The 12479-nt window shown below is 65.4% G+C and overlaps 1 protein-coding gene across 2 annotated transcripts; it reads right to left on the bottom strand.

Moving 5' to 3' along the window:
- Positions 1–460: 460 nt before the first annotated feature.
- Positions 461–12065, bottom strand: HM13 (histocompatibility minor 13). Of its 2 annotated transcripts, XM_035343598.1 has the most exons (13): positions 11824–12065; positions 10853–10951; positions 9587–9669; positions 8639–8727; positions 7951–8036; positions 7680–7805; positions 5916–5973; positions 5533–5616; positions 5206–5242; positions 4083–4185; positions 3335–3420; positions 1306–1499; positions 461–849 (listed from the first exon to the last, which is right to left on the bottom strand). In XM_035343598.1, the coding sequence occupies exons 1-12, from the start codon at positions 12019–12021 to the stop codon at positions 1349–1351; spliced, it is 1200 nt and encodes a 399-aa protein (XP_035199489.1). In that variant the 5' UTR covers positions 12022–12065; the 3' UTR covers positions 461–849; positions 1306–1348. The 2 variants fall into 2 exon arrangements, with proteins under 2 accessions (XP_035199489.1, XP_035199490.1); XM_035343599.1 differs by lacking the exon at positions 1306–1499.
- Positions 12066–12479: the final 414 nt, after the last annotated feature.

Here is a 12479-nt window from a genome sequence, read left to right as displayed (position 1 = left end):
GCTCAATACGGCTTTTGTGGAGGGGCTGCCAAGCCAGCAAACACTTTCTATTTATTCTGGCAGTGGGCATGGCCCGAGGGATGCGGGATCCTCTGCACGCCTGCCCCGAGGCGGGCAGGGAGGACACTGCTGGTGCCGCGAGGCAGACGGCAAACGGCCCCAGCAGGAACCAGGAAGGCTGCTGGGGCTGCCCCTGCCCACAGCACCCTGTCCCCAGACCTGGGTGCAGCGGCCACGGCCCTAAATCTCGGTGCTGTGGCATCAAAGCCAGGTTGGGACTGGGCCAGGGCAATGCAGAGAGCTGGAGGAGGGGAAGGGGACGGTCACTTGGGCACAGACACAAGGATCCCAGACCCCAAGGGGGGAATGAAGCTGCTGGAAGGGCCGGGACACCCACCCGTGGATCACACCCCAGGCCGGAGCAGCCCCGATAACCCCCCCGGCACTGGCAGCACCCTCCTTCCTTTGAGATGGTTTAATATGAGAGAAAGCAAATGCACAATACAAAATTTAAAAACCGGGCTGTGGATCGCCGCCCGCCCGCTCTGCGCCCACGCAGGAGCCAAAGCGAAAGGGAGCAGGGCTGCACGGCCCCGGGGGGCCGGCGGGAGGGGGGTGGACACGCAGCGGACATCGATGCCCCACCTGGGCGGCTGCTCCGACACACACAACACGATGCTCTGGCACAATTGTTTCGTCGTCTGTCACTTGAGGGAGGTCTGGAAGGGCCCCAGCCCAGCAGCGCCGGGCCCGGCCCACGGGCAAGGTCACTTCTCCTTCTTGTCAGCTTCTGTCGGCTCCTCCTTGGAGGCCCCCGGCGCCTCCTTGGGGGTAGAGCTCTCCTCGTAGCTGGGGACAGAGGGAGGAGAGGGGCACAATTAGCAGGGGTGAGCCGTGCTCTGGGGACAAGCACGTGCTGAGAGCAGCCTGGAGCACCGGGACGGCCTCGGAGGGGGGGGCCGGGCCAGGTCTGTGCCTGGGAGCCTGTCCCTCCATCCTGATCCCTGCTCCCCGAAGCACAGCTGGGCCCCCCCCCGATAGCACCGGGCTCCCCACGCAGGGCCGAGCGCTGGTTTGCAAAGGGGGGGGGCTGCAAGAAAAACAGCAGCAACACCCCCAGGGCCCCACTCCTCTGCCCGAAAAACCCCCACGGCACTGCCCTGAGCCCTAACGGAGGAAATGGGGGAGCACAAGGGGCAGGGACGTCAGCTCCTCGCCCCCTTCAGAGCCCCCAGAGGAGGAGAAGCCAGCCCAGAGCAGCGAGGCGAAGGCTGGGGAAAGGGGGGAGCTGGGAAGGGTCCCTACCTGGCCAGAGCGACAGACAAAGAAAGGGCACCGTGCGCGATTGCTACATGGCACTGGGGCTTTGCTGCCGGCGTCGGCGGGGGCAGGACAATTTCTGCTGCATGGAATCAGCAAGGCTGGCCGGCGAGCCGGACACGGTGGGGAAGTGGGTGAGCCGTGGCGTGTGCGGCAAGATTTCAGCAGAGGACTCATAGCTGCAGGAGACAGGAAGCAGGAAGGGAAAGGGGGAAGGACAGGGCAGAAAGGAGAGGGGGGAAGAGAGAGAGAAAGAGAGAAAAAAAGCAGAAGAGTTTCCAAGTGAGACAGCCGCAACCCCAGCACCCTGAGCAGGCAGCCCGCTGCCCCCTCTGCCGGCCCCGGGGGGGTGAGGGCTGAGACCCGGGGAGAAGGCAGCTCCTGGGGCACCGGGAGGCAGCTGGCTGGAGGCCCCGGGGGAAAAAAAGAGCCTTTGGTGCAGCTGGAGGACAGGAGGGCCACAGCAGGGGGAAGAGGCAGAGTGGGTTTCCCACTCCTGACAGTGGAAGGCTGCGGAGCAGCTCGGAGCCAAGGTTGGGGCCTGCCCCGGGAGGTTGGGAGCCACGGACGCGGTGGCAGCCAGCTCTGCTCCCCCAGCTCCCATCCCCGGGCTGCAGCACTGAGCTCTGCCCACCCCGCAGACCGAAACCCCAGGGGTGTGCGGGGCGCTGCGCTCGGCAGCGAGCCCAGGGAGCGACTGGGAGGAGTGGAAGCGCTGCAGAGGTGCAGGGGAGCTACACGGAGGGGGAATTCCTGCAGCGAGGGACTCTGGCCTGCAGGCAGGAGCCCTGCCAGGTCCTGCTTCCTCCGAAAGCACCTGGGGCGCTTTCAAGGCGAGCCCCAGGCTCGCTGAGGGCCCCGCAGCCTACCAGCCCCGTGTTTGCCCCGGCAGAGCTCAGCTACCAGCAGCCGGCAGCGCTTTGGGGGCATTTTTCCCCAGAGCCAGCTGCCAGGCTCCCCGGGGGGGTGGTTGCTGACCCAGGGCAGGACCCGCAGCTCGTCTCCCCCGCGCGCGCTTGGTGGGGCAGGAGCAGGGAGGAGCCGCTGCGAGCGGCTGAGTCACGGGAGAGCGGCTGCAGGATCCCAGGTGCACAGGAAGGACGATCTCAGGACACTCGGTGCCTGCAGCGGCAATCGTCAGAAGCCCGACATCAAAGCAGGGGCAGGTGCTGCAGGGCTGGGGAGCCGGCCCAGCTGACAGCCCGGTGGGAACACGCATACCTGCGGCTCCCAGGGGAGGGGGAGGAGGCCAGGGCAGCCCCACTCCCCGCTGCCCCACGGCCTGCGCATGGCTCAGGCACTGGTTTTCCTCTGGGCAGGCTGGGGGCTCGAGCTGGCCCCCACAGGAAGCCCAGCGGCCCTGGATGGATGCCCCCTTCCCTGCTCTGCTTCAGGTGTCCTCAGCCATGACAGGGGAACAAACATCCCTGGCAGCCCGGAGCAGGAGAAGCCTTTTTGCTGCCAGCGGGCAATGCCCGGAGCACGGCAGGGTGAGAAGGGCTGGAGCACAGCGAAGACTCCCTTTTTCCAGCCCCCCTTGTTTCCACATCTGCAGTCCCAGAGGAGACAGCTGCAAACTGTCTCCTCTACCCCAGCGGGGAAGCCGGGATGTGCTTGAACCAGCCCCGGCTGCTCCTGCAGCTGGCTCCGGTTCCATCCTCCCCCACCCACGGGCGCTGGGACACAATGACCAAGTATCTCGGCACCAGGTGCGCGGTCCCACCCTCCCCTGCCTGCCAGCGCACGGGAAGAGCTCGTCACCCGGGCGTGCAGCGATCCCAGCTGCCGCCTGCCTGCCGGTACGGCCCCGACGCTCCCAGCCGGCTCCCGGGAGGTGGCAGGAGCCAGGGCCGGCGTGTGCAGGCACAGACACACTCCCTCCGCCTCCGCGCGCACCCAGAGCGTGCCCAGATGAACCTGTCCCTCCAGCTGTGCCCGGGCGTGGGAACATCTGCATGCTCCGTGCGCTCCAGCGCCGCGGGCAAAAACGGCTCCGACCCCCGCCGAGGCCCACCTGAACATCTCAGTTACTTCTCCCTTCACCAAGGCCACAAGCAGCGGGAATCCGATGCACGCAGGGACCAGGTACAGAAGAGCAGGCTGCCAGCGAGAAAAACATGGGTTAAACCCAAGCACACACGGCCCCTCGGGAGGGCAGGGCCCCGTCCCCCCTGCGCCCACCACGTCGCAGCACTGCACGGGGAGGTGAAAGCCCCAGGAAGCTGCTTCGAGAGCCAGGCAGGACAAAACCCCTGCCAGCAGGTCCCACGCTGGCACGCAGGCTGCCCGGCAGAGGGGTGCAAACCTCCAGGCTCGTGGTGGGGATGTTGCACCGGTGGGGGTGAGCATTTGGGGTTGCGTGGGATGCCAACGGCACCCAACTGCCACCCGTGAACCTGCAGCTCAGCACCCTCCTGGGCACCTCCTCCAGCCCCAGGAGTATCTGGGCACCCTCTTCCCACTGTGGGCTGTGAGCACACCGAGAGCCCCTCACAGAGCAGCAACAGCGCCCGCAGCGTGCTCCGGCAGCCCCCCTGCTGCATTCTTTGGGTGCTGAGGTGCTGCTCTCGGCCTGAAGCAGCCTCCCTGGGGCAGGGCTCAGCTCCAGCCGGACCCACGGGGCTTTGGGGGGAAGGGAAAAGCACAGGCAGGCACTGGGAAAGCGAAGCCAAGGGAGCACATCTGCTTTTTCCGGGCGTGCTTGGGACACTTGTAGCCAGGCTGGCGTGTCCGGCTGCGTGCCTCTGCGGGGCAGGGCTTACCTGGGCGTGCTTGAAGATGTGCATGATGAATATGGTCAGGCCCAGCCCGAAGATGTAGGCCACGAAGCTGGTGTAGAAATACGTGTGCGTGTTCTTCTTCAGGCTGTAGGGAAGGGGGCAGAGCAAACTCAGCTGGGGCTGCGGGGATGCCAGCGGCTGAAACGGAGCCGGCCCAGCTACCTGGGACACCTCCCACCAGCTCGGGGTGCAGGGCTCTGCCCGGGCTCGGGGCCAGCACGGACACTGCCACCAGCACAGCACCGGGCGGGATGGGGTTACAGCCGTGCGAGGCGGTGGGGAGGGGAAGGGGCTGTCAGATCCCGCTGCTGGGTGGCTGTGGGGCGCACGAGTCAGTGCTGGGACCCGGGGAGAGGATCCCCCCCCGCTGTCCTCCCCTGGCTGCCTGCTCGCTGCACGTGGCGTTTGATTGCAGGGCAGCCCGCGGGAGCTGGGATTCCCAGCAGGTGCAGGCAGGATGTGGGTGGAAACACCTGGAAGTGCTGGCACGGAGCGGAGGGGCTGTGCAACAGCGACAGGAGCGGGGCCGCGGCGCCGCAGCTGCACGAGGTGGCCCCGTTCCCAGCGGCTCCCAAACCAGAGACTGCTGGTGTGGGGCAACTGCTGGGAGCTACGCCCTGGCAGCAGGTGCAGCTGCCCTGTGTGGGAAGGGAAGGAGCTGCCTTCCCCGATGGCTGCCCGGAGGCACACACGCTGCCAGGCCTCCCTGGGCCTCCACGTGAGCAGCACCCCCAGGTGCCAGCGCCCCAGCTCTGGCTCACGCTGCCTCCACCTCCGCTCCACACCGCAGCAGTGTGGTCCCTGCTCCTCAGGGTCTGTGAGCCTGCGAGGCCGTTGGGTGCTGCTGCCCCCTCCCAAGGCCGGTCCTCTCCCCACGTTGCTCCCCTAAGCAAGGCTCACGAGCTCAGGACTTGCTCCCACCCCCAGCCCTGCTCATCTCCGCTCTTCCAGGAGCTTCTTCTTCCAGCTGCTCTCCTGCATCCCCACCCCAAGCCCCAGCTGAGAGCACACAACCGAGCTCCTGCCTTCCCCCCTTTTCCCCTACAACAACTGGAGCACGCTGCAAGACCCAGCCTGTCGGGACCCTTCCCGACCACCCCCTCACCTGATGTCAAAGCGCAGCAGCAAGGCGATGAAGATCCCTGCAGGGAGAAGGAGAGGATGGAGGCAGGGGAAGGCAGAGCCTCCAGCCACCCGCGGCCGTGCCTGGGCTCGCAGTGCCCTCTCGTGGCACCGGGACGGCACCGGCACGGCCCCGGGGGGAGACCCGGCGGGGCTCTGGCACCCGGCCCACGCAGCTCCCAGCCCCGGTGAGAGGCTGTGGGGCTCCAGCAGGGCCAGAAGCACAGCACGGGGAGTGAGCCTCCTGCCTGGCACCCCCACGGCTGCCTCGGACACGGTCCTGGTGACGTTCCCCCCCTCGTGTCCTCACCTGGAATGACAATGTCTCCCAGGCCCAGCATGGCGAAGTTGTCGGCCTCCAGACCCTTCTCCAGCAGGTCCTGAGGGAAAACCACTGCGAGGAGAGAGAGAGGCAGTGAGGGGGAGCAGAGCTCAGCACCACCGGCTCTGACCTAACGGGGCTGGATCAAGGCAGGACCCCAGCCCCATCCCAGGCCCCCTCCTGCTCCTCCCTGGGCCAGCCCCGGGCACTGGAGCAGGAAACCCGAGGGACTCGGGGCCAGCCCCACGCACAGGTCTCAGGCCCCAGGGCACTGCCCGCTCCACCACCCACAAATTCACATTTTTTATTTTATTTTTAAAGCAGCTGCAGTTGCACCCCTGTTGGGGGGGAGCACGGGAACATCTACTCACGTTTTATCGGAGCCTCGAACGATTTGGCAACCGTCACCATCACGTTGGTGCCAAAGACCTAGGGGCAAGCAGAGGAGGCGGGGTGACCACGGCTGCACGGGGACACGCACGCCGCAGCATTTTCCCCCCAGCAGCACCCGGAGGCTGTGGGCAGGGGAGCCCAGCAGTGCTCGGAGAACCCCTCGAGGCCGTCCCGCTCTCAGGGCGGCAGCGGGGCGAGCTGACTGCCGTCCCTGCCCTCCCCAGCACCCCCGGGGCAGTGGCGCTGACCTGGCTGCCTTCAGCCCCGGGGAGCCACCGGTACAAAGTCTGAAGGGGTGCAGGGAGCTGCCTGCGGGTCCCAGCCAGCCCAAAGCTCCAGGGACGGAGCAGTTGTCAGTGACATCTGCTCCAAGGTCGCTTATCTGTACTGCGCTATCGGCTCTAAACACCGTCAGCTCTGGGGACGGACTGTAAACACGCAGGTCAAGCACCCGGCTCTGCTCCTTCCCGGCTCCAAGCCTCGAGTCCTGGCTGCCCAGCAGGAGGCAGGTAAGCCCGGTCAGTGCCTACAGCTCGCAGCGATTTTGAGAAGAAAAACCTTAAAGCAAGCAACTGGGCTTCAGCTCGGCTCGCACACGGTGCAGCAAGCTCTGGGCTTCGCCACGGAGCCACGACGCTCCGTGCTGGCTCCAGGTAAAAGAACCTGGTACAATTTCTCCCCAGGACCACGCAGGGGAACGGTACCACGGGTGCACCAAGCAATTCCACCTCCTTTTAGAAATTCCTGGATCAATCTGTGATTAAATCCAGGCTAAGAGCCAAGTGCCTGGTCCCTGCAGGGAGCAGCTCAACGTGGGGAAGCCGGCCTGGATGGGCAGCAGCAGGCGGCCGAGCAGCGAGGGCTGCGTCCTGCAAAGCTCTGTGAGGACGCTCCCACCCCAAGCGCAGCGCAAGGCGCTGGGTACGTGAGGTCTGAAGGCTTGCTCCTCTCTAGCCAGGAGCACTGGAGGTGGCACACAGACCAAAAAAAGCACAGCTGAGATCCGTGAAACGAGGAGCACCGGCCAAATACAGAGACACTGCAGCCAGGCTGAAACAGGGAAGGATTCCTCAGGCATCCGTAGCGCTGCTGGACAGACCTGAAGGCTCTGAGACACGTTGAAACGGTAATTCAGAAGGTGGAGGCAGACAGGGAGGGCTGAGGAACACTGGCATTACACAGGACTCGGGAGAAAAGGAACCAGAGCCGCTGCAGGAAGATAAGGAAAACCTCGCAGCAGAGGCAGCGGAGGGCTGTGCTAGCTGAGGGAAGACGCCTGGAGGCACTCCAGCACTGGCTTCTCGGTGCAGAGCAGAAGGATGCTAAGGAAGGCAGCCGATGGCAGAGCTGAGGCGCTGATACAAGCGGGATCAGCACATCCCAGAACAGCCTCAGCCTCCAGCCAGGTGCCGGGCAGCTCCCAGGAACGCGGGTCACCAGGACGGGAAGTGCTCGACACACGGGTAGCCTGCAACAGCCAGGCTCCCCGGTGAGCTCCCCGCCAGCCCTGAGCACTCAAAGGCCAGGAATTAAAAAATCACAGCCCTTTGCCGAGCCACGTTCTGCCTGCGTTTGATTCTGTCATCATCCCCACCGCACCCCTCCGGGCCGAGGGAAGTGGAAATCCTGACTGCGAGCGTGCGTTCAGCCAGCACGCTGCCTCCGAAGAGGCCCGAGGCCGCGCACATGCCTTCCGCCAACGGCTGCAACTCGCGTCCGCCCTGGGGAGCGCTCCCGTTTACCCAGAAGACGTCGTAGATGAAGAGGCCCCCGAGCAAGATGCAGCCGGTGCTGACGTTGTTCAAGTGCAGCAGCTCCACGCCGTTGAGGGAAAACGCCAGCCCGAAGAGGTTGTTGGCGATCCAGTGCTGAGGAGGACACAAGGAGAGGTGGGCTCCACGGCACCTGCAGAGCCGCAGCCCCACGCCGCAGGTGCCCGGTGAGGGAAGGGAGGTCCCGGTCTGACCTAGCCCAGCCCCTGCCCCCCCCCCAGCAGATCTGAGTCTCGCTCACCTTCCTCAGCAGGTACCAGACCCCGACAACACTGCTCAGGGCCAGACATACGAGGTCCTTGGTGTCGAACTCGTAATTCACTATTTCTGCAAGAAAAGAGAGAAGTCAGCCGAGGGGCAGGCCCGGCAGCTTCCCTTCCTGTGCAGGGCAGAGGAGGGCGAGTTCACGGCGCAGCAGCGCCACAGACCGCAGCACTCGTGCCCCACAGAAAGGGGAATCCTCCCGTGCAAACGGCCGTGCCCACGGCCACCGCGTCCACATGACGCGCGAGCAGCCCGCACCGCGAGCCAGACCGTCCCCTTCAGCCAGGCTCTGCCACAAGGACAGCATCTGTGAGCCTTCTGTCAAGGAGGAAATTGGATTCAGGCTCTCTGCTGTGGCAAGGAGGGGCAGACCTGCTCCCTCTTCCCAGTGAGCTCTCGGCGGTGTCACCAGCGGTGCGTTTAGTGCCACTGAATGCATTTAATTCCCTGACAGGGACAACAAACGGAGGGTGCCGGGGTTAGACAATGCACGTCTGTGCGGAGCTGGCAGCGCTCAGGGGGCTCCAGAGGCACGGCAAGGAGCAAGAGGCAAGTCTTTGGGGAGGTTGTTCGGAAGGGCCGAGAGTCAGAACAGGTACAGGAGGAACAGAGCAGCGAAGGGAGAAAACGTTCAAGGACCCGGGAGGACTGGCAGGCTGCCGTACCTTCCTTGCTCTCCCCGGAGCCCTGGGTGAAGAGGAGCTGGTACTGTTTGTTGGGGAAGTTTGCAGGGAAGAATCTGTTCATCATGGGGCTGGGAAAAGAGAAAAGAGCTGCAGAGAAGGGCAGTTCCACAGAAACCCCGCACGAGGCACTGCCCAGCACCTCCACATGAACGTCGGTGCCCTCGCAGGACAGGCAAGTCCTGGGTGTTGCCTTGTCAGGGACTGGAGTGAGCCCCAGCGTGTCACCAAGCATCATCCTCCCCTGGGGGAGGATCCACTGGCACGTCACAGTCCCCCAGATGCTCTAGGACAACAGGCACAAAGCATCTCGTAAGGGAAGGGAGAACCCACCCCAACGCCAGCACTCGCGCTGTGCCCCCAGAAAGCCTCTGGGCACCCCAAACTGGCCGGGCCAGCAGGACACAGCTCTGGGAGCGAGCTGGGAGCGGGCCCGGAGCCCCAGCGGAACGGCGGCGCTGCTCTAGGGAAGGCATCTGGTCCCCAGCACCCCAAGCTCAGGAAACAGGAAGCCAGTTTTCCTTTTCGGTTACTGAAACAGCCTGAGCTTTCAGCACCTCGCACCAAACACGTTGAGGAGGTCACGGCGAGCTCCAGCTGCCCGTGCCAGCTGCTGCAGCAAGGGAACAGCGGTGCTGAGCTCTGCCCTCCTCGAGGCAGGGAGGATGGTGCCAGGCCGGAGCAGCTCCTCGGGGTGGGATGCTGGCGGCCACCCGCTACGAGCTCGGAGCACAGGACCACCGGGACTGCTGAGCCTGGGTCTGCCCCAGCTCCTGCTGCAGGACGGGCTCACAGCATGCTCCAGTCCTGCCTCCCCTCCAGACCCACCGAGGGAAAAGGCTCCGGGAGCTGGGATTTGGCTCTGCCACGCGGCGGTGGTGCGTTACACCGCAGCTCAGCACCCCGCCGGCTCACAGCTCTCCTCCCTACCTGATGGTGTGGGACAGGGCGAGGATCCCCAGCACGAAGAAATACATGGACAGCAGGAGATTGATGTACTCTTGAGAGAATATCTGCAAGACAAAACCACAGGGGGGTGATCACCACGTTCCCCACGCTGGTACCTGTGGGAAGCGCCTGACTCCGGGACCGGCAGCCGCTGCGGTGGCGCTCCACAGGGACGGGAAGGAGAGCTGCAGTAACCCCAATTCTTGCGCTGCCGATACGAAGTGTTGGAAATAGCTGCCTGCTTGCAGAACAGGCGAGCTGTGGCACACCTGTGAGCTGCTCAGCTCAAAAAATAACTCCTGCGCTACAGAAAGGAGGGCACAGCTTCCCCGCCAGGTCCCCGCAGAGCGGCGGGGAGCGAGGCAGCGCCGCCTCCCCTGCCCCACGTTGCAGGAACCGAGCGCTCCTTGCCCCGGTTTTATGGGGTGTTCTTAGAGCTCCTGCCCCCCAGCACGCACAGCTGCCGCCCAGTTCAATCCCTCCCCGTAATTCAGGGCTTGCTGCACCCCTGGAGAAGCGCTCTGCCACGTGCGGAGAGCTGCGGTCCCCTGGGAGGAAGGATGCTGGGGCAGCAGAGCGTAGGGCACAGCGCTGACACCAAACGGGAACACTGCAGACCACGGGGGCACGCTGCACGCTCCCGAGCTCTTTCCTGGCACCTAAAGAAGGGGCTGAGGGGGCTGCCCTACCGCCCCCTCCAGCAGAGGCTCAGCAGATTTACTCCTTCGCTGCTTTCCTCCCGCTAGGCTGACGGAGGAGCTGCAGCCCCGTTACCCCACGGGCAGCTCCGGGCAGAACTCAGCTGGGGGAGCAGGGCGCACCGTGGGGAGGCCGAATCCTGCCCGCCCCAGCGGCTGCCGCAGAGCCGGTCCCCACGCAGCCTCCGTGACCTCCACGCAGCCCTTCCCCGTGGCACAGACCCACGCACACCGGGGCACGGAGCTGCCCGCTGCGGCCGCCAGCCCGCAGAGGCTCAGGCAGGCCGGAAGCCACCTGGGCTGGCTGCCGTACGGCGCCGGCTATCAGCGGAGATAAGGCTGTAAATTCAAATATTCCCAGCTCTGCGGGTTAAACCCCACCTCCTGAGCCCTCAGCAGCAGGGAGAGGTGCCTCACCGTGGCCCCAAACTACTTAAAGGCCGCACAGCTCGGGGAAAATGCACGTCCCCTGCTCGGTGACACCGGGTGCCTTCTGCCCCAGCACCGTAAGCCAGAACGCAGAGCAGCCCGCCTTCTGGCGCGCACTCACTTTAAAGAAGAGGTAGAGCCCCAGAAGGGTGCAACTGGCAACGATGGGGAATCGAGCAGCGTCTCGGCTGGTGATGGTCTCCGGCATCTCCGAGGAGTTCTGGGGAGGGAAGGAGAGGACACGTTAGGGCGACCCGTGCCCGGGATGGGAAAAGCAAACCCGGCTGCATCTGTCCCTCCCAGGGCTGCTCCATTCCCCGCGCTTTTCCTCACGGGACGGGACGAGCCCTGCCTCCTGCGCTGCGTTTGTCCCTGTTCTGGCAGAGCAGGGCCAGGCAGCTCGCGGCTCGTGCCCGCCCGTCCCCATCTGTGCGTGCCATATGGCGACCGCGCTCCCAACGCCACTGCCCTGCCGTCAGCCTCTTGGTCCTCACCTCGCCCCTGGGACGCCCCCGGGGTGCTCCTGGCGCTCAGCAGCCCCCGACTCACAAAACATTTCCTCTGTAACGGCTCCGCCAAACCCTTTTAAGCCCTTCCCCAAGAGAGACCCGCAGCGCTCACCGGGACAGCTGTCCCCTCCTGCTGTCCCCTCCCACGCCAGGGCTCCCCCTGGAAGGGCCGGGGGCCGCGGCTGCCCTGCCCCGAGTCCCGCTCCCTGCTCCCAGCGGGCAAAAACCCCGCTGCTCACGGCCCCGGTTACCGGGCTGCTGGGAGCTCCGGGGCACAGCAGCAGGGACGAATAACAGCAAGAAGCTGGGCTAGGGAAGCAGCCCCCTCCCTGAGGAGCTGCGGTACCAGCCCCAGCTGCGGCCCGGGGCAGGGCCCGGGTACCGGGGGGAGGTCCCGGTGCACCGGGGGGGCACCGGGGTGGGGAGGAGGGGGGTGGCGGCGGCAGCTCCCCGGTGCCGCCCCCGAACCCCTCAGGGGGCACGGCCCCACCGGGCGGCGAGGAACCGGGGCAGGCCCCCCCCGCGCCCTCCTCCCCCTCCCCGGTGCGGTTCCCGGGGCCGTTCCCGGTAGGCCCGCGGGTACCTTGCTCTTGGCGCAGCTGACGGAGCGCAGCGCCCCGAAGAAGATGGGCAGCAGCGCCATGAGGACGAGGCTGCCGTAGGCCAGCGCCATGCCCTCGGGGGTGGCGGGCGGCCGGGCGGCGGCGGCGGCCCCGGAGGGGGCGGCGGAGGAGGAGGCCCCGGGCCCGGCGCTGCCGTTCTGCGCCGCCGCCTCCTCCATGGCGCACCGACACGTCCCCGTACCGGCCGGAAGTGCGTCACGCGCCGCGCGCGTCACGGGCACGGCAACCCGGCGCGCGTTGCTAGGAGACCGGGAGCTGCCCCCCCCCCCCCCGCCCGCCATTTTTAACTCCGTTATTCCTCAAAGCACCTCCGAATTTACCCCCAAATAGCTCCGAATGGGCCCCAGTACACCTCCAAACACCTCCAAACGGACCTCCAAACTTGTCTCTAATAAACCTCCAAATTTACCCCCAAATGCACCTCCAATACACCTCCAAATACCGCCAAGTACATCGCCAGGTGGACCTCCAAATGCATCTCCAAATGGACCTCCAAACTTACCTCTAATAAACCTCCAATTTTACCTCAAAATACCTTCATTTTACCTCCAAACCTACCTCAAACACACCTCCAAATTTATCTGCAAATGCACCTCCAATACACCTCCAAATACAC

The sequence above is a fragment of the Oxyura jamaicensis genome, chromosome 20, assembly GCF_011077185.1.
Source record: "Oxyura jamaicensis isolate SHBP4307 breed ruddy duck chromosome 20, BPBGC_Ojam_1.0, whole genome shotgun sequence".
In the NCBI taxonomy this organism is placed as follows: Eukaryota; Metazoa; Chordata; class Aves; order Anseriformes; family Anatidae; genus Oxyura; species Oxyura jamaicensis.
The sequence above is the reverse complement of the archived record's forward strand: the minus strand, read 5'-3'. Positions and strand labels throughout refer to the sequence as shown.